Below are 23,765 nucleotides of genomic sequence, written 5' to 3'. Positions count from 1 at the left end.
TGCAGCTAAGGGACTCAAGGTGATGCCAAAGTGATTAGTTTCTAGTTGTAGCTTCAAGTGAATTTTTTTCTTTTCACAATGGAGTTCAGTTGATGGACATATTGTGCAATGACTGAAAGCTGTCTCTTGGGAGGGATCCACTCGGGAATTTTTGATATCCCTCCAGTCTGCACACATCCCAAAATAAAACTCGATCTCTTTAAGGAATAATTGCACCATTCCGCCTGAAATGTGGGCCTAGTCTTATAGATTGGAGTTCATCCACAAAACATCAAACAATTGGAAGTTGAGAGGAAGGCTTTGTTGGCCACACAAAAAAGAAATCAGAGCACATTTCCTAGACCACAAAAGGAAAACATGCCCCACATTCTTCATCTTCCATGCTTTTTTGGCCTATTTCAGTTAAGATTTCTATTAGATTTCCTCTCCCACTCAATATTTTACTTCCTTTCCTTACATCAGACCAAAGACAATTAAATTTCACTTTTCCTTGTTAATTGGGTGACATTACATTTGCCTTGAGGATCATGGTAAAGACTCACAGTTAAGGCTGACTTTATGTTTATCTTTTCGCATTTCTATCAAGGTTAGCATGATTCAGCCTATTAAAATAGTGGCATAGTCAGTATTTCAAAGAGATAAAGGCTGGAGACAAAAACACCAGACACATTAATGGCTCACTCATCTGCCTAATTATCACTGGGGACACTGATGTTGACATTCTGTTTGTTGATGTGCTCATCTTTAAATATGCAATTCGTGTCTATTACTCAACTTCGTCACAACCAGTTAAATTACTTATTCTAATTTACCCTCCTCATTAACAGAGCCTTTACATTTTGCACTGCACACATCAAGATGATCCGTTTTCTTCCAAGTTGGCACTCTGATTGAACCTGTACTTTGTGGATAGAGTTTAACAAGCTTGAAACTAAGTTAGCTTATGTTTTCACCTTTGATTTATACAGACATGTGTGGTCAGTTTGTTTAACGCTGCAACTGTATAAATCTAAGGAGAGAATTCAGGTTTTATTCACTTTTTGGGATAATGCTGTAAATTCCACCACATAACATGCTCTAATGTCAGGTCATTCACCACAGTGAACCTGGAGTAAGGCTGGGCTATTATAATACTATGAAGATATGGATGTTAACTGGTTACTGTCTCAATGTACTCTTTCAAACATCCCCCTCCCTCCACAGATCTATACAGAGTCAGTTATACAGAGAATAAATAGACTTTTATTAACATAGAAAGCCAAAAACTCACACTTGGAAAGACAGAGAAAGAGAAAAAGAGACCAATGACTGTACCTACAACAAAGAGATGGTTGGGAAGTGGAAGTGAAAACTAAATACATTAACAACTTTGTTGTGTACATCAGTCACTCGGCTCCCTCTACAAAACACACTGACACGGGGGCCTTTTATAAATCTACAGTATATTCTCCAGTGATGGAAGTTCATGAAAGTTTGGAAGTTTGAGCTGTGGAGTATTCCTCTTCCTGTCAAGCCTTTAACTGTTGTCTGTGTTGTCAGAGGTTCAAAAGTCACATTGCTCTTCATCTTCAGTGATCATTTATGTACAGTGAATTCCAAGAAGTTCAATGTTCCTGCTCATCTTTTTAAGGTACGTCAATATGGGTATTTTTACAGCAATACTTGACAATGTTTCTGCAGAAAATTATTAAAATTATTTAGCATGTATAGTGTCAGACCAGATGGTTAAGAGATGTACAATACAATATTCAACATGCTGTATTTGACAGCTGTGCATCTTGTTTAACTGGTCAACACCGCTTCCTTCCAGTCAGCACTGCATTTTGATACAATATACTAATTGTTCTCAATATTACTCTTTTCCAAACTACTCTTATTACATTACAGATTTGATAGTTTAAAATAAAACAGGCGAGATGAAGTGAAAAGTGATCCCAAATAAGCATTCCTACTCTGATATACCTGAAAAATAATGAAAAGGGCTCCACATTTGTGTAAAAGCAATACAGTTGTGTCTAGTGGTCAAAGTGAAAGCAAAAAAACAACAAAGTTCACAGTGAAACATCTCATTTTAGTAACTAACCTAACATTATTACAGAGATGGTACATCATCAGAAAAAGCTTCTTTATGAGAGTTCAGAGAGTGAACGTTTGGAGTGTGTGTGACAGAGGCAGTATTTGTACATATGTGTGTGGATTTGCACATACAGGTCAACAATAATTAAGATGACTGAAATCAACCAGAGAAGATGCAGTGAAGTGGGCCTTTGTGTCATTGTAATGTGTAATGTATGAACATAGTTTTTAAATGAATAGTGCAGATAATACAATATTTTTACAATATTATACACAGTTTTCAATAAGGCAATAAGCATCATTATCATCGCCTTATTGATATCTTACCAAATGTGAAAAAGAAAATTCAAACTGTGCCCTCCTCGACTGCTCCAGTGATTCCCAGCCTTCTGCCTTCTTCTCCTCTTCTAGATATGAACAATTTGTCACTGACATTAAGAATAAGTGGGACTATGAATCAGTGTGTTTTCAATTAATTTAGAATGTGATCATGTAAAATAATGATGTGTCTTTGTAATTACTTGTTCATCAATTGTTGTGATTTTGTCTCCTGACTGGTGTAATTTACTACATGATTCAGCAGTTTGGCAGAACCCCAAGGCTTTACTTTTTTTGAACCTAGTTTTCTTCTTTTCATAAAAATCTGTGTAACCCACCACTTCCTTTCATATAGGCTGTAGGTTGGGAACCACTTTCCTACTGCTCTTTACATTTTTTCCTTCCCCTTTCCACTTTCTCACTTCTTTATCTCTTATCGTTTTGCCCCTTCTTCTTTACTTCTCTCCTGCTGCTGCATCCAGCTATGTGAAGTCCTTGGAAACAGCCTCTATGAAGTTGGGTGCTGACATGAGGATGGTGAAGGTGCAAATTATGGAGAAGAGAGAGAAGGCCACCAGGCACAGCCGGTCTACCACCGCTGCTGCAAACTTCCACTCGCTGCAGATGGCCTCAGCCTCATCCTGGTCCCGGAACCGCTGGGCTATGTAGGTCACCTCCTCCAAGATGCGCTGGATCTCTGGTGGGGGGATACCAACTCCCATCCCACCTCCAACACCCATTCCCAGGCTTCCAATACCACTGCCAACTCCTCCAGGTGGCCCAGCCTCCTCACTGATGGAGCCATGGGCACGTCCCCCTAGCGCTACTCCTGAGTCGCTAGAAGGTGGGCAGTGTGGACTATCTATGGGGTGGTAGCTGCCGAAGTAGAGGCTCATGGAACCATTGGAGGTGCCTGTGGGGCAAGGTGGGCAGGAAGTCTGGGAGAGCGGCGCGGTAAGGCTTGGAAGAGCACCCATCTCAATGGAGCTGGTGCTGGAGTGATGCTGGGAGGCGTGACGGTACTTGTAACCGGGGCGCTTGCGCTCATCACCAGGTTGTTTCATACGCAGAAACCAGGCACACCAGTTCAACAGAACCACTCGAACCTGAGAAGAGAGAGGCAGTGGCACACATACAATGTAACACAATCCTGCAAACTTGGGCATTTGTGCTAAATGTTATCAATGACAATAGTAATGATAATCTGACTAAATCAGTTTCAGTCACTTACCCACTTGGGCATCTTGCCTCCCTGAGGGTCATGATGGTGAAACTGTAGGACTATAACAGTCACCACCACAGACATTCCCACAATCATCATGGTGCTGGCAAAGTACTGAGCTGCCAAGTACACAGAAAACATCAACCATAAAAACCCTAACTTACATATAAGGTAATGTATTTCTTTACTTTTTAGCCCCTCTTAAACTACCCCATGGTCATTTAATTAACATGTACTAACAGGTAAAACATTAAGCTTGAATTAATTCCAAAAAATAGGTTGATTTCACACTAACATGAAAGGAAAGTAAATGTGATCAATCTGTGTAATAAGTTACATTGCCAAGGGGCAAAGATGCACACTTGGACTAAAAACAGGGGAAACAAATCTATGCAAAATTTCTGACAAAACAGAGAATAGGGGTAAACAAACCAAAAAAGAGTAGGAGACAGAGAGATTAGTGCTGGTTCTGGAGGGATGTTTTCACCCACTTAAGGGAACAGTAAGAGAGTGCTGAACTGAACACTTTATTCTCTCCCTGCACACACACACACACACATACACACAAGCACACAAACAACCTTATTTGTTTGGTCATGGAAAGAAAGATGGGAGGAGAAAGGGAGGGGGACTTAAGCAGAAGGAGAAGATCAAAAGAGAGGTGGAGCAGAAAATGATAAAACAATGAGATGGGAGGAGAGACGAGTGAAGAAATAAGAGCCATAACACTGAAAATGGTGTTGAAGGATGTGTTTACAAGAGGTGGAAGAAGATTAACGATAAATCACTAATCACTTTGTTTGGGAGGAGTGTCAAAAGAAGACTAAAGATATGATATAAAATAATCCAAAATATAATTGTGAGACATTCAGTCACGAACCTCATTGTTGTTCATGGCTGACTGACTAAATTAAAAATTAGGATTAAACAGAATTAAAATGAACTAAGCCAAATTGTCTTGAAACACATTAGATAGGTCTAACTAAATTAACTTCAATGAGTTGAACACACTTAGCTTATATGGTGATTAAGGGCTGATGATAAAAGACATATGTTCTCATTCAGGCAGCAGTGTTTCATATATTTACAGTTGAGTTCAAGCAGCCACGATAACTCACATCCACATTCAGTCACTGTGTTGTAAAGGGGCATGAGTCATTTTAACAAGCCCACTAAAAGTGTCACAGTTGGCCTTGTGTGTGGGAAATAAAGATAATAATAATCACTCTGTTGATGAAGCATCTATCAAGCTTTGCTCAGTGAGGGCACTTAGCTAAACACTACTTGGATCAATACACTTGTACTGTATATTAATACTATGTATGGCATGTTTCATTTTGTAAAACAGCAGTTATAATTCAAAGTATTTGTTGTGTGCTTGGAGTTTTAACACGCCTGCCTCTTCACTTGCTCCACAAAGCCTTTGAAGACTCTCTCTGACAACTTTAGTCCCAAAGGTTATTCATTCCCTCCTCTTTGTCTCTTTGCCTCTTCCCTTTATCCTTTATTTCTCCATCCTCCTTTTTTCCCCTTTCTTTCCTCCTCAGTAGAGAATCAGATGTTTCACAGCCTATTAATGGTGCTGACAGCTTTAGTTCTGGCCACCCAGTTTACTCCAGCCACTGTCCAGGGGCAGTGTGAATGATGTATAGATGCCCTCAGGCTACTCAAACCAAACCCCAGCTTAAACCGTAAGATGGGTTTTAAATCATTATTTTTTCAGGTGACCATATACTGTATAGTGTATTTAGAGGTCAGGCAACTGGCAACATTGAAAAAACTCAACAATAATGCATGTTTTATATTACTGGTGTTTACTGGAAATGCAAGAAATACTCTGAGGGATAGTCAAGTTGTTACTGTGAACTGGCCAGTAATGTCTGTGTGTTGACAGACTGAATCAATATTATAGTCACTTTAGGCTGTTTGGCTGTTTTCTAAGAAACCCTTTTCCATCAATCGGTTAAACCTTTCACAAGGAGTAACCATGCTTGAGCAGTAATACAGTGCCAAATATAGCTCTGGTGAGCTCTTGTTCAAAAATGAACACCTGTCTGGAAAATGACTTCCCTTCTTAAGCTGGAATTATGCTTCTCCGAAGATACACTTAAACGTCTCTGTGAACCTTCACAGAGTAGGGTGTTATGAGTAATTGTAGGTCACAGAAACATGCAGAGGAGCCACACACACATCTTCTCAATAACGCATCATGCAGATTCAATTTCTGCTGGGAGGCAGGTCCAAAACTGAGATGAAAACAAACAAACATACTACATGCAAGTATAAAAGAAACAGTAACATAAACATCTCAGAGTGACCCCAGTGTACGTTTGCATATGTGCAGCCTGGAGAAGCATAATTGCCGCTTCATACATGGTGTTTCTACATTCATACATTACAATATGCTACATGTAGACACACATACACAAAATTATAACCCACCGATGAGAGGAACAGAGTCGGACGTGGCCGGCATGATCTCTGCTACCAGAAGCATGAAGACAGTCAGTGAAAGCAGCACAGTGATACCTTGAGACAGAGATCAAGAGAGACAGAGCGAGAGAGAGCATAAGCATATACAAAATTATCTGATCAGGGTCACTGGTGTGTGAAATTATTCTTGTAATTACTTATGTATATAATCAGTTATGTTCTTATGACTACAGCCATTTGTCAGCTCTGACGTGTCCAAGATAGGTTACAGCTCCAGAAATCCCTCAAACACTTTGTAACTTGTGACTGCTCACCTATGGATGGCTATTCATCAAAACTCAGGCACTGATAGAATACCAAAATGAATTTAGTGGCAAGACTCTTATTTTAAAATTCAATTATTCCAAGGGGATTTGACATGCGTTTATTCATGGCTTGCTATATGATTCATAATGACAAGAATGCATTATGTTTATGTATTGGTTTATAGTTGTAAGAGTATTTGTATGAGCACCTTCAAACTGGTATATGAAAACCTTATTACTCCGTGTTTTGATTTTGTTTTTTACTTTCCAAATGCACTGTAGGCCTACTTTAAAATAAAATACAAAAACCTTCCTTCCATATTTCTTTCATTAATCAATAACACATTTTAAAACTCATTTAAGTTGTCATTTCATCCAAAGAATATGTGTTCAGCATCCCCTCACCCAGAGAGATCTTTTCCCCAGAGTCAGCAGGGAGCAGGAAGACCAGCAGGGCCAAGCCAGAGATCAGAACACAGGGGATAAGCAGGTTGAGTCCATAATACAGGGTTCTGCGTCGCATAGTGACCGTGAACGTCACATCAGGGTAGGGCTCCTTGCAGCACTCATAGTACAGCTCATTACGCTTGGCTGGAACACCTGAGAGACGAGTACACACATACAGGTAGTACACCAATTCCTGTAATTACCAAATGAAATGATCCCATCTTTCCATGTATCCATTCATATAGATGGATGGAAAAAAGGATGAATGTAAAGATGGGTGAAATAATTCATGGACAACAGGAAATGCACCAATGACATGATCGACTGGAGTGGATCTGAGTGAATTTTGCTTTGCCTTTATTTTGATGAACTTTAAGTTCATACTAAAAGTAAAAAGCCAAACAAGAGGAAAACAACAAAAAATTTAATAATTTTTGATTCGTCATAGTAGAACTCACCTTGAACTCCAACTCTGGGGATGTGGTGTGCTGCTCTCACATATGGTCTGGCTATTTGCCTGCCAATGTGTCAAACATTGCTATTGCATGCCATCTGCTCATGTCTGACACCCATTTCCAGCTAACCAACACCCACGGGGGTTCAGGCACTTGGATCTGCTGCTACTCTGTCCCAGCTGGAAACACCCCACTTGGGAGGTCTTCCAAAAAATGTCCCCTTTCCAGTTCATCCAGCTACAACCATTGAAATGATGTCCCACAATGAAAACTGAAATTTATATAACAGTAATTCTTTAATTTTGGCTAAATTTATTTGTGTAGACGTTAAAAGAGGGTCTCAGTCAGTTGTGCCATAATATTTCAGCTTATAATATTTAAAAACCATCAAAAATGTTGATTAAAGAAGGCAAGGGATTGTTGTGTATTGTTATACTCTTTTTTTCAAAGTTGTTTGTGCTCTTATTGAATTATACAATCACTATGGATTCTCAAGTACGTTCATCTACCCTGATAGTTATACTTGCAGTGAAAAACCCACTTACCGACAAGATCCCACTCGCCGTTGGATATGTAAGTGGATGTGTCCACATCCAGCATCTGGAGGTCCAGCAGCCAGCCGTTGTGTGTCCAGGAGCCAAACTTCAAGTCGCACTTCTGTACGTCAAAGGGGAACCAGCGCACATCGATGTAGCAGGTGCTCTTCAAGATGCCGGGGGGGATGTACTGGCAGTAACCTGACGCATTCACCAGTACATTGGTGTGGAAGGTGGCGTCGAAGCGCTCGTCCGCACTGGAGAGAGATTAACAGAGAGCAATGTGTGTGTGTTCAAACATTTAATCATCTGGCTGTGAGCTAAAGGTGTGTTTTGTTTAAATCTCTTTATTGCCTTTTTAATTGTTTTTGACATCATGCTCGTGTACCACAAGCTGGCAATTACTTCAAAATGGGTTTTGTCAATTTGTTTGAATGTAGACTGTGATGGACGATGTCAGAAGAGGGTAATTTTTCATTTTTTCTTGTTTGCTCCAATCAACAATAGTCTGCACATTTGGTAAAGACAAATTAAGTATTATGAAAAGTAGATATTTGGTTTTTAGTGCATATCATATCTGTATGTTTGAGGTCATTTGTTTGTGTGAAAAAAGTATAACAGGCCTGAGAGTCTCTTTGCTGTTTCAAATTAACCTGCCACCACAGTGAGCAGGCACTTGATGTATCTATCCAGCCACCTGTGGATCAACCAGCCTGCGGCTTCGGTCCTCTAACCCACATACAGACGTTTAAAACCCAAGTGAAATCCATGGTTATGGAAAATGAATTATTTACTTCCATTGCTACGCCAAATAAGCAGTGACAGGAACCAAATCAGTGACATGAGAAAAAGTCACAGATGCCTCCTTCAAGGTTCCTCAGTTCACAACCTGCTGCCATGGACAGGCTTTGTTTGTGCAAAGTTTATAATATTCAAAGTTTGAGATGCAATTGACTTGACTTGCCAGATTCTCAAACAGTGTTCATTTTGCCAATTAAAATTTGATGATGAGTATTCATTGACGACCTTTATTTTCATGACTAAATTGTAATGACAGCATAAATTAAAAAATATTGACAACAAAAGTTACAGCGAAATTTCTGTTCATTATGCCCTGACGAGTAAAGATGAGATGAAATAGCTGGCGGACAACCTAGATCACAGTAGCCATCTTAAAGCCTTGGTTGTTTTTCTTCACGTTTGCATCCCCCTGCATAAAACCGACACTCGCAACACCGACACATGCATGCGCACATGTACACACACACTTCGGCATATAACCAACACATGCATTTACGGACACTCTCTCTCTCTCTCTCTCTCTCTCTCACACACACACACACAGACCATCCTAAACATCTTATTAATTTATGCATTTTCTTACTAATTTATGCAACTCGTCCAACCACATAATCGACCGCTTACTGGGAGAGGGGAAGAAGCAATTTAACTTTAGTTAGTTTGTCTTTTTTGTACTGTTTTATGTACTTTCTATTTATGAAGTAGGATTATTGTAAATTGTGAAAACAAACACGTTTTGCACACAGTTAAATGCTTGTTTAATGGGTGTTTTGATGCCCTAATAACAAAAATTTAATCAAAATGGGCATACAGTTAAATTTGACGGCTTTTTGATGCCCTAATAAAAAATTAAATGGGGAAAAAGTACAAGTAGCTATGTGTTGTAGATATATGCAGAAATAAATACGACATGAAGGAAATATGATTGTATTGCACTTTTTCTAACAAACTTTAGGCATTTGTTTTCATATAATATATGAAAGAAGTATGGTAACGGTAGATGACTGAACACGCACAGTAGTTTGAGGTATGCTTACTTCTAAACGGAATTTTTACAGCCAGGAGAAATGTCCTTCGGCAAAATCCATTATAGTATCATGAAACTGTCTGAGAAAATTATGACTAAACCATTAACTAAAATTAGACTACAATTAAAACTGTGTTCCACTGACTAAATCCTGACTAAAACAAAACCAAAAAGGACTGAAATGTGACTTTAACCAACTAAAATTTTCAGTAAGCAACAAAGACTAAAACTAAATTAAAAATTCTTGTCAGAATTAACATTGCTCTCAAAAAACCTCAAAAGTCAATAAGTAACTTGAAGAATTTGTTGAACGTAGTAGAAACTGTATGTACTGAAATTCTGGGGACACAAAGTACACTTACAGTTAAAAAGAAATGCTCAAGACATCTAACCCTAGATCTACTTCAGCTTTGGCACTCCAGCTGAACTCTAATTAAGTATTAAAGAGTCGCTCCTCTGGTGTTGGTGAGAGTGTGAACTCTTAAATAAAGTGCCAGAGGCAATGTGTGAACTTTGAGAGAATTTAGGCAGTACCTTCTGTTTTGTTTCTGTGTATAGTATATAGCCAACAATCTCATACAAATAGATTCTACACTGTAGCAACTAGCTCTCTCCTTTTCTTTATCACTAATTTTTATTTCTTCCCTGTTGTTACACCCTTAGGGACACCATGCAGGAAGCCGAAGAGAAGAGATGATTTATATTCAACATTAACCAGTGATTATTTTGAAACTTCAGAAAAATATAGAAAATACAATTTGTTGTTGTGCTATATGTGTTTTGGATTAACCTTTTCCCCTCACAGAGAAACTAATGTTATTTAATTGAATGTCAAAGTTTATCTGGATTTACATGCCCCCATTTACAGTTACATAACACTTGTTTTAAATCTGTTTTCATCAGCCAGACAACAGGCACAACACTTTGTCAGTTGTTTTTCTAAGGAGACAGTTTACCCCCAGGAGTCATAGCAGATTTTTCACTTGTTGACAGTCTGCATGGAGGTAACTGAATAAAAACCTCCACAGGACAGTCATATACCACATCATGCAACATTTAGGGAACAGGAGCATTTTTAAAGCCCCCAACTAATTTCAGTTTTCTGAATTAAATTTCATCAGCTAAAGCCAAGTTTTGCATTTTGAAAAATGTACAACATTTTGGTCTAGAAAGCAAAAAGAGGAAAAACTTATCATGGAAAATACCGAAAAAACTGCAAAACATGGTCCAAAGTTTAGGGCTAAGGGAAATAATTATTTTGGATGCTATAAATATCACATGAAATTAAAAATGATAAACAACACATTCACAGATTTATACTTGTAATTTGATCCAGTATGTTCACATTTAAGTTGCAGTTAAGTTAAGTAGTATCCCCCCGGGTTGCTGTGGGTGATAAATGTGGTATTCTTAAAGCATGTTCTGACTGAGAAAACTAGTAGTTTTTCATCAGAAAATAATTGAGTGCAGAGGCAAAAGCAGTAGGAAATGTTGCTGAAATGCAACCCCACACAACACCACATCAAGAAAAAAGGAAATTGATACTGTAGAAAACTCAATAATCAGGTAGGGAAATGACTGAGTGAGGACAAAATCCCCCCTCTACAGGCTCCTGTCAGTTTTTAGTAGTGGGAAAGAATAATAAATATTAGTAGTATAGTAGCATGGAGATTTTATTCATTCTATGCAATGCCCCTGAAATGCACACTCACACACATTCCTATCAGCCAAGTGCAGCGTTTGTCATTAAAGACCATACAAAAACCCAGTGGAGAGTTTTTCACTATCCACACCAACTTGGACGTACATTGTCAGCTGTACATACATACAGTCTAAAGGCGCACACAATACATCTATACATCCGCTCACAAATCAGCACACTCAATTCAGTCCCCAGCAAAAGAGATAACGCCAGTTTGTCAGAAACATCCTAGAGCTTCTTTCAAAGCCTTGAGAAAAGAACATGACCTACATCTTAAGAGAATTTGTAGGTGGACCCATTTTATTTGTCCCTGCCTTCCCTGAGATTGAGTGATTTACCTTTTCAGTGGGGTTAAGTGTTGTAATTTATTTCTTCTGTGTGTGTTGTTATCAGCTGTGGCTCTGGGTACCGGGGGAAGGGATGTGTGGGTTTGCCAAGGCGGAGTCATGCGATGAATTATTCAAGCTTGGGCCTTACTTTATCTGACGGTGTGCGCTTTCCTGCAATCAGCGCTTACACACATCAAAGCAGAGTGCGTGTGCGTCTGTGTGTGTCTGTGTGTGTGTGTGTGTGTGTGTGTGTGTGTGTGTGTGTGTGTGTGTGTGTGTGTTTTGAATTTTGAGTACATACTGTACAATATATGCACATGTGCAGAGCAGTAAGTAGAGATGTGCAGTACCACACAACTTTTTTTTCATTAGGTCATGCACACAGAGACAGTGGAACGCATTCCCTGTTTTAAAATGTGAAATGTGCCAGAAGAGTGAGAAGAGTTGTTTTCCACAACTTTATTTAGCTTTCTTCAAGATAGAGATGGACTAAAAGCAAATGCAATTATCTCATCAGGACATTAGAATATTTTTTATATTCCTGTTAAGACAAAATACTGTAATATTTTGAGACAAAATACTTTGAAATAATGATCTTTTTTTGCAATGTTCACATTTTAATTATTAAAAATACATACATTTGTGACAAGTTGTATGTGTTGTGTGACAAGCGATAGCCCTGGGAGAATGGAAAGTGGTCATATTTGCACAATGCACCCTCACACACACACACACTAAAGACAGAGTACTGTGGACATGTGAGAGGTGGGTAAGGGGGAGACCGACCAACAATGACAATGGTGGCAGTGACAGGTTCCTGCACCATGGGACATGAGTCACCAGGCTTTCATCTCACTCACTCAACACCTGCTGATGTCCTCACACAGATACACACGCACACAGATTTACTAATGACAAAAAGAAGGAAGTCCTAACATAAAGAAGTGTATCTGTGATAGAAAGAAAGCCATGCAGGGTGGAATAAATTATCATGTACAATTAAAAATATGTTAAATGCACTATCTTTAAAATGAAGTCTTTAAGCAAGAATACATAATATAATAATATCATGTGCCTTAAATGTTGTGATTTGATTTTTATACCTCAGGCTTCTCAGGCTAAAAGAGCAACAAGGACCACAGAGTACATTTTTGCCCTTAGCTGTGATATTTTTTCATTGTAAACATTTATTTTAACTTTTCCACATCAAGACAGATAAGAAGAAAAGAGCGCTCCTCCGCTAAACAAGAACATAAGGCTTATCGCTCATGGGGAGAAAGCTAACACCTTCCCTGAAGCTGTTAGCGACTCACAGTTAGAGCTACACAGGTCAGTGCCTCCTTACCTATCCATCCATGTGTGTTATGTCATATCCCAGGAATGAAGCATTCAACTAAACAGCCTCAGGGGGTCTTGACATCAGGCATTCTGTTTGACAGCCTTAAGGCTCTGTGGTTAACTAGATGGGCAAGGAAGCTGCAGGCAAGAAGTACAGTATATTTCCATTTTACAGTGGGATATATTTATAACTAGGAAATACAGGCAGAGCGCAAATACACATAATGAGCCATGCGGAATAGATTACTTAAAACATCTTCATCTTCAAATCAGCAAGTAAGTAAGGAAAGATGGAACAGGAGGACTGGAATGATTTTGTTAGGATAATGATATGTTATATAATTGTTCTAAGTGTAAATTCTTTTTTTTTAATCTTGTGAGAAACTCCAGCAAATAGGCAAATGGTAATGTCACTAATTAAACTTGAGCTTGAACCTGATATTGATAAAATTCTAAAAACATGTTTATGATGGAAACTCCCATATTATTGATAAGAAGAATAACAATTGTGAACAGGAACTCCATTGTATCTTTATGTTCTATTTTCTAAATATAAATCTTGTTATTATCATGCTTTTCAGTGTTTTTAATGTTAAGCAAAATCTTTCCTTCAGGGCTGCAAATAACAATTATTTTCATTATCCATTAAGTTATTACTTTCTTGATTAATCAATTAGTCATTTGGTCCATAAAACTCTAGAAAAATGGTGAAAAACGACAATCACTATTTACCAAAGTCCAAGATGCAATCTAAAATGTCTTGTTTTCCCGACCAATAGTCCACAACCCAAATATATTCAGTTTATTATTGTAGAAGACATCGACTAATCAGTTAATCTACTAATCATTGCACCTGTAATTTACTTACTTAATTAGGCTCCTGGGTGCTCACCTTCTCAAGTAAAAGTGATATTCATAGGACAGTACTGGACTTGATACCCCCAAATTGTACTCTTTTAACACTTTGTATACACACATGCACACACATGCAAATAGTGACTGGTTCAGCTAGTTTTATATTTTAAACAAATCTTAAGTATAACATCATTTACTGTAGAGATTTACAGAAAAATGTTTTTACTATCACATTCATGTTCACTGGGTCTTTTATAAAACACATATTCCAAAAGAAAATGTGCTTTGAATACATACATACATACAAATCAATAAAAAGATGTGTCTGCCTTCTATGAAATGTATGTTATATCATGGAAATTATGCTTCTGCTCCATATTTTCTTTTTCTTTTGTTTGTTCATTTAAGTAATTACAGAAAAGTCATCGAATCAGTCCATCTGTCCAGTCATTCAACCATCCATCCATCTAAATACAAAAAAAATCCCCCAAACTACCCATTTATTTGATTATTTCCCCTTTCATCTTTATGGCCTGTCACAATGCTCTGTCTGTGTTGTGCATCCACCTTCCCTGCTGCCAGCATTAGGATTCTGTCTGTGGTTTACCTGAGTTGGACGTCCTTCATGTGCCTCATCGATCCTCAGTCAAGTGAGACCATTGACTTTTACCTCTAATCAGAGAGGGGGTCAATGGCTTATATATCTGTTTTATATCTGTCTATTCCTTATGCAAACACAATCCCACATGCACCACTTCATGCACAAGAACAAGCTTAAACAAAACAGTCATGCGAACACATGCATGCACAAACCCTCGTGGCTTATCAGCCGTTATGACAAACGAGATGGAGCCAAACAACCAACATGAAAGTTTACAGTTCTCATGAAAGAAGTGGAGCAGCTTCAGTATAAACATGTTACTCTGTTTCAGTGGAGGCCAAGTGCATTTGTCCTTTAAAAAAACAACATTTTGAGACTTGATGTATTCAGTTCTTTGGATTTTCTTATGTGTCCTGCCCCATGTTTGCAATAAATTCAATAACAAAGGGGGTGATAGCCAGAAGACTGGAATGGGAGGATAATCTCATATCACCAGAGGGTTTACTTTTCAAGAGTCAAGTAAAAAATAGCCAATTAGTCTGAGCCATGCTAATAACACCTTGACATACAGTTAAAAGCCTTTTGATCTGAATTGGAAGATGGCTGCTGTCAATCACCGTATGAAACCATTGCAAATATAGTGAATAAGAAAATATTCTCCTCAGGCGGTATGCCCGGATATGGTCTGGATGGTAAATCCATGACTCACAATATGTATTATCCATGCGTGAAACATCATTGTGACTCAGTGAGAGTGCAATGATCTGAAAATATGAAAAGCAATATGAGAGTGATATGAGAGATTTCACACTGGGATAATATGAGTTGAATGACTCATCACAGACAATATCAGATTTTTTCTATTCTTTTCATTGAACACACTCCATGTTGAGATGGTATCTGACATCCTAAACATCATTAACTTCATATTAAAACAATAGAAACCTATGAATGGATTTATGGCAAGCTCTCACCTGAGCAGCATTGTATTAAGTCTGAATGTATCCGCTATTCAACACAAAAAGAGTGTAGCACCGTGTTATTGGCTGCGCACTGGTGGCCCACTGAGTAATGGCGTGTGTTCTACCATTATTGCCTGTAATGGTGTGACAGAGTATATGTGTGTGTATGCAGTGTGCTGGTGAAGTGTGTACTGCCTGCACACATGTACTTTTGTGCATCCCTGAGCTGGATTGCATCACATACTAAACTTGTGTGCATGTGTGTGCATAGATATTTACTGTGCACTAGTGGATGTGGTGGAGAAGAGGAGCTTAGAGGTGAGTGGTGTCATTAATTTGGTGTGTGTGTGTGTGTGTGTGTGTGTGTGTGTTTCCAGCAGCGATCCATATTATTGCTGGAATTGCTATAAATTTTCATCTCTCCTCAGGGTGCATGTAAACCTTCTGGCTCGACTGTTAACTGAATCTTCCCCTCCAGCTTCACATTATTGTTCATATCCGCCAACTTCAACAAGGTTACCAACAGCCTGAGGGAGAAAACTAGCAACATCAACACAGATTTTTTTTTTCAATTAACCATACTGAAATAGAAATGGCCGATCTCATCAAGTTGTTGTGAATGTATTTTTTGGTTTTCAATCCTGTCTCCTAAAAAATAAATACAACTTATTTACATTAGCAAATAGAAAACGTAATGCTATTAATTTAACATACTGAGAAAATGCACGTTGAACCTATTCCTGTCCATCATTTTGGTTCAGACTTAAATATCTCAACAACTGTTGGACAGATTATTGGGAAATTTGGCAACAGATCAAAATTTTCACCTCTAAAGTGAAATATCTCAACATTTACTAGATGAATTGGTTCCACACAGGATGAACCCACAGGATAACCGTAAAATCTAGCGCCATCCTCAGGTCAAAACTCTGATTTTTCCTGTCCTGGTTTATGACCAAATACCTACAAGACATAAATGCTGTACCTGCTAAACATCAGCATGATCCATTAGCATTGTCATTGTGAGTATGTTAGACTGCTAACATTAGCAAAAAAACAAAGCATCGTTGTGCCTAATTACAGGCTAGACTCCATTTGTGTCCATTTGTTTGGGTTCGCAGGCAGGGAAATGGAGGAAAGTTGGCCGGGTCTGGGATTAAAGTTCACAGCATTACATCACACAACTGGGTCCTCACCACTGCACACCCCTGCACTATAATGCTGCACTGGCATTTTTGGTCTGAACATGTACAATATTTAACCAAAATGAAGAACTTTCCTTTCCTTAACGTAGCCTTAGCTTTAGAAGCACAAACCTAAACAACAAAGTTCGGTGCTTTGTACACTTTCCTGAAAAAAATAACATATTTCCATTGAACATAATCCAAGCATATTTGGCAAAGCAAATTAGAAATATCTTAAGGCATTTTTTAGAAGACAGAGTTTTTGTTTTCATGTGGGCACAGACTTTGAGCAGGCAGCCAAGTAACACACAGAGAGGAGAGTCAGGAAACTAGCGAGACATAAAAGGAGGAGAGTAACATGCTGACACCTTGACAGAGACAGGTAGATGGGATGATTTATAGAGAGGACTGCTGAAGGCTGGGAACGATAAAATATGAAGGGAAAGAGTTGATTGAATAGAGTGAATTATGGTGAGACAGTGAGTTATGAAAGAGAGACGGAGGGAGCCACAAATGGAATGAGAGAAGAGGAGAGGAGAGATGGTAAGGCAGGATGGATGATGAAGGGAGAGAGGGAGGAAGGGAGGGAGGCAGAGGGTAAAAGGCAGAGATGGGGAAAGAGAGGGGTGAGAGCAGAGAGATTAGGATGGGTAATCCTGGCAGGTCTAAAAGCTGAGCTTTTAAAATTTGGGTTAATACGCCCAAACCTTTGTTTTGTCCTCGTGTTCCCTGTAATGATGTGTGTGTGTTTGTGTGGGAAATACGGGCATGAAGAGAAACATCTGAGGTTCCTTTATTCATCCATCCATCCATCCTTCCATCCATCCTTAATGTCAGTGAAGATCAAAAGCAAAGCTGTCTATCTCCCTTGTTTTACAATATTCTTTCCATGGAGGGCTATATACACACTTTATCTGTGTCATTGTCTTTCTCTTTGTGACTGAATCTATCCATCTCACCTCTGTCTGAGACCCAATCATCCATCTCTCACTCAAGCACGCAAACCCAGTGCAATTAGTTGTTTTGGAGAAAAACAACTGGCCCACATTTTTAATTGACTTGAGAGCGCCACACACAGAAGCGTGACGAACAGCTGATTAGCAAACAGCAATAGCATGACCTGAATCATTAAATGCAATGAGCTCACTCAGCGACACTTATAAAAAATAAAATACTTTGACCTAATGCCTCCTTAAAAAACAGCGACTTTTTGTTTTAATATGAAGAAAAATTACCTGCTTTTATTTATGACATTAGTATCTTTAATGATAACAGGCGAGGCTATTCCCAAAGAGACTGACAGACTTTATCAGCTACTACATTACATCAACAGGTTGAGCTGAGACAGCTGAGATTTAGTCACTGACAGAAAGAGTGAATGAAGTATTTATCATGGCAATTTTCTATCAGTGGGCAAATCCATCAGCTGCATAAATGCAGGGAAATCTCTGTTTAAGTTATTAAAATGCAGCCTCTCCTCCTGCTGCCTGTGTCACTGGCTTTTGTGTTTGGGTGTGATTATTTATCAGTCTGGTTTATAGTAACCCTGACACTGCTACAGTTTATAGAGATTAAAGACAGAATTTAATAAAATAGTGGCTTGTAAGAAGGATTAGAATGATATTTCACTCCCCCGATACACTTCTTCAAAAATAAAAACAGTAAGAAAACACTCCGTCTCTGACAGGTGTGTTTATCTGCTATAGAGGAGTGACAGTGTCAGATTACACCTATCTTATTACACTTGATTACCCAAAAAAGAAAAAAACAAAACAAAAACAAAACATATATAGGACAATATTTAAAAAGGAAAGAAAAAAGTCACCACTTTTCCAACTTAAGTAAAGTGGTGATGAGTAGCAGCAGGCAGCTCTGACCTGTTGTAAAGGAGGATGTCAGGGGTCCAGATCTGGTCTGAAGGGAATCGGAGGTTCTGGACGCCGGGGTATTTTTCTGGATTCCAGCTCAGGTAGATGTCTGTCCAATACTGAGACAGAGAGAAATTTTCATAAGAGACTTTCAGATGATGTTCCTTTTTTTTATTTATTCTTTTTTTTTTTACATGTATGCAATAACTCTTAAACTCTTCAACTCTGAAAAATCCCTTAATTTCTAACGGCTACTTGAACTAATCTAATTAAATTTTACAAGGAAAAGGCAGATGAAATGAGAAGGGTCATATCTTGGAAATGAAAATAGAGTAAGTGATCAAGGAAAGAAAGAAAAGTTAATTCTTCGAAAACATGTTTCTAACCATGACAGGTATACTACAAGGCTTAAAATGTAGCAGCCTCTGACCAGCTTTCTGCAGTTATAAAACAGCTACATTCAATGTGAAACAGCTACTGTGGATCTCATGCACACATACTCTACTTTCAGATCTGCTTTGACTAACAGATCCTCATGTATAGCTTTCTGTTGAACTCTGGATAGCAGCACTGTATACAACCAATAACCACCAGTACAACTAGCTAGAGATGGTTCTTCTCTCTGCTTCTTGTAATCTACTTGTTCAAGCTACCACGACTTCTCAAAGCATCAAGTTGAGATTTCAGTTGCACTTAACAGTAAGCACTGCGCAAATTGTGTCCTATTTGAAAAACCTATAACTGATGCACAGATTATTTTGGCTCGAGGCTATGAATCTATCTGTAGAAGTTTTGGCCCGTTGGCATTAACAATCAAGTTGACTTCCACTTAAATATGCTGCTTAAATATGCTGCACTGTTCCTCCCTCCCTCTTCATTATTCTCCTCCTCTCCTTCTGCTTGACAGTCTGCCTAAAGTGAAGCTTTCTTGAGTATGCTGATGCCAGCGTTGAACATGCTCACACAAATGCATTCTCTCTCTATTTCTCTCACACACATATGCACATGGATGGATGGATGGACGGATATTGCTTTTAGACTGTGAGCAAGTACAAATAATTAATCCAGGAAATAAACAGTGTCTCTGGATGTGTTTTGTTAAAATTGTATCTAATGTAGTTGTACTAGTAATGAGAGACACACTCACAGAAGATAATTGGATAATAAAATCAATGAATATGATTTAAAAACATTAAATTGGTGATAATGAGCTGCCACTCACCAGCTGCAGCCAGGCGTTGGTCATGAGCACTTGGTTCTTCTCATCCTGAGGACAGAAAAAGATGAGAAAGAGAGGAGGAAAAAAGAGAATAAGTTTTTCTTTTATAGAAGAGAGGACAACCAGGCCAATCCATATTTAATATAGTTTAATATAGTGGAAAGGGCTTTGTCATCAGCAAGTCAGTGCAGTTGTTTTGCATATCCAAAAAAGAACAAACCAGGCTATTTAAAACTGTGTAAAAACTGGTTTTATGTAACCAAATGTAGCTCTGTTGAACAGTTTCACAGTGGAGCCATCTTACAAATTACAGCCCTTTTAAGGCAACTTAAAATACAAAAGTCCTAGTGGGTTTACACTGTGGTGATGAACTTTAAAATGTCATGGTGTCTCTACCAAAAAAAACATGAGATGAATAAAATCATATTCACAGACAAAAATACAATTACAAAAGTAATGCTCTGACTTTTTCTGTTCTAAACTCACAGATGTAAGTTTTCATTAAGGTGTACGTTATCACTTAGACACAGTCTGGAAATTTTAGTGAATGTTGTCATCACTGTATCAATTTAGGAGCACTACTGCAAACAGCCTACTGATCATAAACAGACCTTAATTATCCATAAATGAGGAGTAATCCAGAGCATTAAAAATATCAAAAGCAATCAAATTTCATATAAACAACATATTAACATAAACATGTTTTCAAAATGGACAAACTACTTTACATAAGATTTGGGAAATTACAGTATGCTGCTCATTTTCTTAAAGCTTAAAGCTTAAAGAAATTAGCATTTTTGCAAGCATCAGAATTTTATCTCTCAGTTCAGAGTAAAAAAAGTGTGAAGATGAATACCTACATGGATTCTTAAGAGAAACAGAAAGGCTGCATGAGATCAAAAAGGTTTCCTATTTCAAAGCATTGGATTGGTTTATCCGCTGTACATCCATCTTTTGTTCCTCCTCTATAAGTCCTTTTGTCTGAGTTTGGAGTTGGAAATGTGACACATATGGAAACCACTTTAATAATGTCTTTTCTGAAAGCAGATGACCCAGATGATGGTGCAAAAGTCACAGCTGAAGGTAATGATTGGAATGCGTGTCTCCTCAAGGATTTCAAATCCCCCAGTGGTTTGCGTGTGTGTGTGTGTGTTTGCAATTTTTTGAAATGACAAAAATAGTACTGTGGGTCGTGTAAAATTTATTACTTGAAAATATTAACTTTACCTCACTATTCAAGGTCAGAATACTAGAACGCCTGAAGCATTCTGCTGATGGTGAACATACACACAATATACACACTGACACAGACTTCACTTTCTTTAATCCACTTGAAGTAAAATATTTATTGTCCATCACTCTACTATCAAAAGGCCAAGCTTGTAACTCTTATACAGGCATGAGTGTTCATCCACATTTCCAGGAACACTTATTTGACAGTATACATGGGCAATGAAAAGCCTATCAATGCAGAAAAACTGATCCTGGGTGGATTCCACCCATAAAAAAGGAAACTAAAACCTTGTGTTCTCTACAATCACAGTGAACCATCTGCAAACACTTCTTTACTTTTATATTTCTGTTAGATAAATGTGTGCATGTGTGCTTCTTTTTTTTCTATGTGTCTCTGTATGAAGGATTTTACCTATACTGACCTAAAAACATGTGAACACCAGCCAGTCAACACTGTTTTCTTTAAAGCTGATGAATAAATAAGATGAACGAACCATCGGTGCTCCCATGACATCTGTACATTAAAAGTCCAGCGTACATGTTAATTTTGAGCAGCTCTCAGCTATTTGCTGAGAGATGGGATGAAAGATGTTTTAAGTGAATTGAGGGGTGTGATTTTTACCTTGTCATGTTACAGAAACAGTTCATATAAACTATTATAAACATCTGAACGGCTGGTTTGACTGCAGCTGAAGTATCTCACTCAAAGCGTCCGTGAAAGTAAAAAACATATTTTACCAACCAGTTGAAGGATTTGCTGGCCTCTGACCTGAATTGATTTCTAGGTCATGGGTTGAAGGACAGAGGAAGGGATGGTAATTTTCATAAACTGGGAATGTGTCAAGGTGTCAAGCTCAGGTAGACACATGCACTGTCAGGACAGTGAGGAGCAGAGGTTGACATCTCTGATCTACAGTTTAAACAACATGTGAAAATGTGGATGGGAAAAGTAAATAATCAGTGCCAAGTGAAAGAAGACTTGGAATCGCTGCAGAAAAGCAACCATTCTCAGCCAGATTTCCCTGGATTAATATAGATTTAAAAGTGTTAATAGAGAAATCAGACATACAAGATTTCAGTTTAGTTATGATTTTAGTCTGCAAGAGAGCATTAAAGAGATAAAGTTAAACAGTGTATGAAGATCTCAAAGTCCCCAGTGTGCTTGTGTGTGTGGCAAAAATTATCATGTGTCCCAGTCCAGAGGGTCTTTATGTAATAGAAGTCAGACAGCAGAAGTGCATTATTTCCACCAAAATGTTACTGTTTCATAAGCACAGACTGTCCACTGAATGTGTCACGTATTCCATGAATGCTCACAGCTTCAAACATACACTCATCCGAATAAAACACATTCACAGAAACTATTTGTTATATTAGTTTGTCACCTAACAAAAAATACTGTATATCCAACTTTTTTAAACATTACAATGTAATTTGATTTAAAAACATTTAAATATTTTTTTTAGTTTTTCATTTTCAAACATTTCAATCTCTTTTTCTGGGACTTCTTTACTAAAGAGTTGTCCGCCATACATCATCATTCAGTGACAATGGAATGTGTTTTCATCGATCCAATGCATTACTGTGATGCTGACCCTTACTTGCGATGATTGTGTTTATGGTTTTTTTCCTGTTGCCATCATATAGAGTCCATCAGCTAAATAACTAAAATGTAAATTATGCAATAGTCGGAAGCACACTTGAGGTTTCCATTTAACAACACATGCCCACCATAACACAAACCACATAACCTGCCACCTATGTACACTTTCCACCGCCCAATACTCTGTCACACACACACAAGTTGTCCTAGGTCACTTATGGAGACATTACATAGACTTACATTCATTTCCTGGAGATTTACCCTAACCATAACCACTGACCCAAACATAAGTATTTTAACAACTGGGGACACAGCTTTTGTTGTTTTGTTGTTCAAATTTGGACAGGCCGTCCCCAATCAACTGGTCTTTAGTCAGAAATCTGTCCCCAAAAGTAGCCTATGACAGACCTACACACACACACACACACACACACACACACACACACACAAGTTTACTTAAGTCACTTTTGGGTTATTTACATAGACTTACATTAATTTCCTGGAGACTTACCCTTACCCTTACCACAACCACGACTTGCCTAAACCTAACTCTAACGCTAACCTTAACCACTTACCCAAAAATCTGCATTTTACCAATTGGGGACACAGCTTCTGCCTCAATTGCTCAAGCTGTCCGCAATCAACTGCTTTTATGTCTGGTGTATGTCCCTGAAAGTCATACACAGATGCACACACACACACACACACACACACGTTATTAATACCAACAAATACTGTTGTCCTCACCACATCTATGATCTGCAGCAGTGTGAGGCCTAGCTCCACCAGGATGGCGGCTGAGTCATTGACGACAGGTCTCTCCAGCCGGTTGTAATTAGCCAGAAGCTCTTTGTACAGCCTCCTCTGGTGTTCACCCTGCAGGGACCCTGGGAGAACAAAAGAAACAAGAGGAAAAGTGGTTTGTGTGGTGATTATTTGGAATAAAAAGCACCATATTCACTAAAAAATTTTCAAAAAAAACCTCTGTGGAAGTGTGGATCTTTAGCAACATGATAACAAGTAGTTGTAAACTTGTCTCTGGATTGTTTTTGGCATCCCTGTAAATGTCTTCTTTGAACTTTCTCCAGTTAACCACTGACTCCTGGTTGATTTTGGTCAGTGGGAAGCCAGAGAGCTTTGGTGTGGAATTTATGACATATGATAACACCTAAGCCAGCTCCATTTGATGACGAATACTGTGTGAAGAGGTTGAATGCAAAGATAAAGCTGGTTAGTGGATCTTTGACTTCA

General features: G+C 38.4%; 1 protein-coding gene across 2 annotated transcripts in view; it reads right to left on the bottom strand.

Moving 5' to 3' along the window:
* Positions 1 to 1,265: 1,265 nt before the first annotated feature.
* The window catches only part of LOC121901682 (neuronal acetylcholine receptor subunit alpha-7-like), a 38,999-nt gene continuing 16,499 nt past the window's right edge, over positions 1,266 to 23,765 (bottom strand). For both annotated transcript variants that reach the window (XM_042418590.1, XM_042418589.1), the window contains exons 3-10: positions 23,262 to 23,401; positions 19,682 to 19,726; positions 18,469 to 18,578; positions 7,802 to 8,049; positions 6,760 to 6,954; positions 6,059 to 6,145; positions 3,626 to 3,735; positions 1,266 to 3,500 (exon numbers count right to left, since the gene is read on the bottom strand). In XM_042418590.1, the coding sequence (XP_042274524.1) occupies positions 2,877 to 3,500; positions 3,626 to 3,735; positions 6,059 to 6,145; positions 6,760 to 6,954; positions 7,802 to 8,049; positions 18,469 to 18,578; positions 19,682 to 19,726; positions 23,262 to 23,401 (1,559 nt within the window). In that variant the 3' untranslated portion in view covers positions 1,266 to 2,876. The remainder of the gene's footprint in view (positions 3,501 to 3,625; positions 3,736 to 6,058; positions 6,146 to 6,759; positions 6,955 to 7,801; positions 8,050 to 18,468; positions 18,579 to 19,681; positions 19,727 to 23,261; positions 23,402 to 23,765) is intronic.

This window comes from Thunnus maccoyii, chromosome 8, assembly GCF_910596095.1.
Source record: "Thunnus maccoyii chromosome 8, fThuMac1.1, whole genome shotgun sequence".
Classification (NCBI taxonomy): Eukaryota; Metazoa; Chordata; class Actinopteri; order Scombriformes; family Scombridae; genus Thunnus; species Thunnus maccoyii.
The sequence above is the reverse complement of the archived record's forward strand: the minus strand, read 5'-3'. Positions and strand labels throughout refer to the sequence as shown.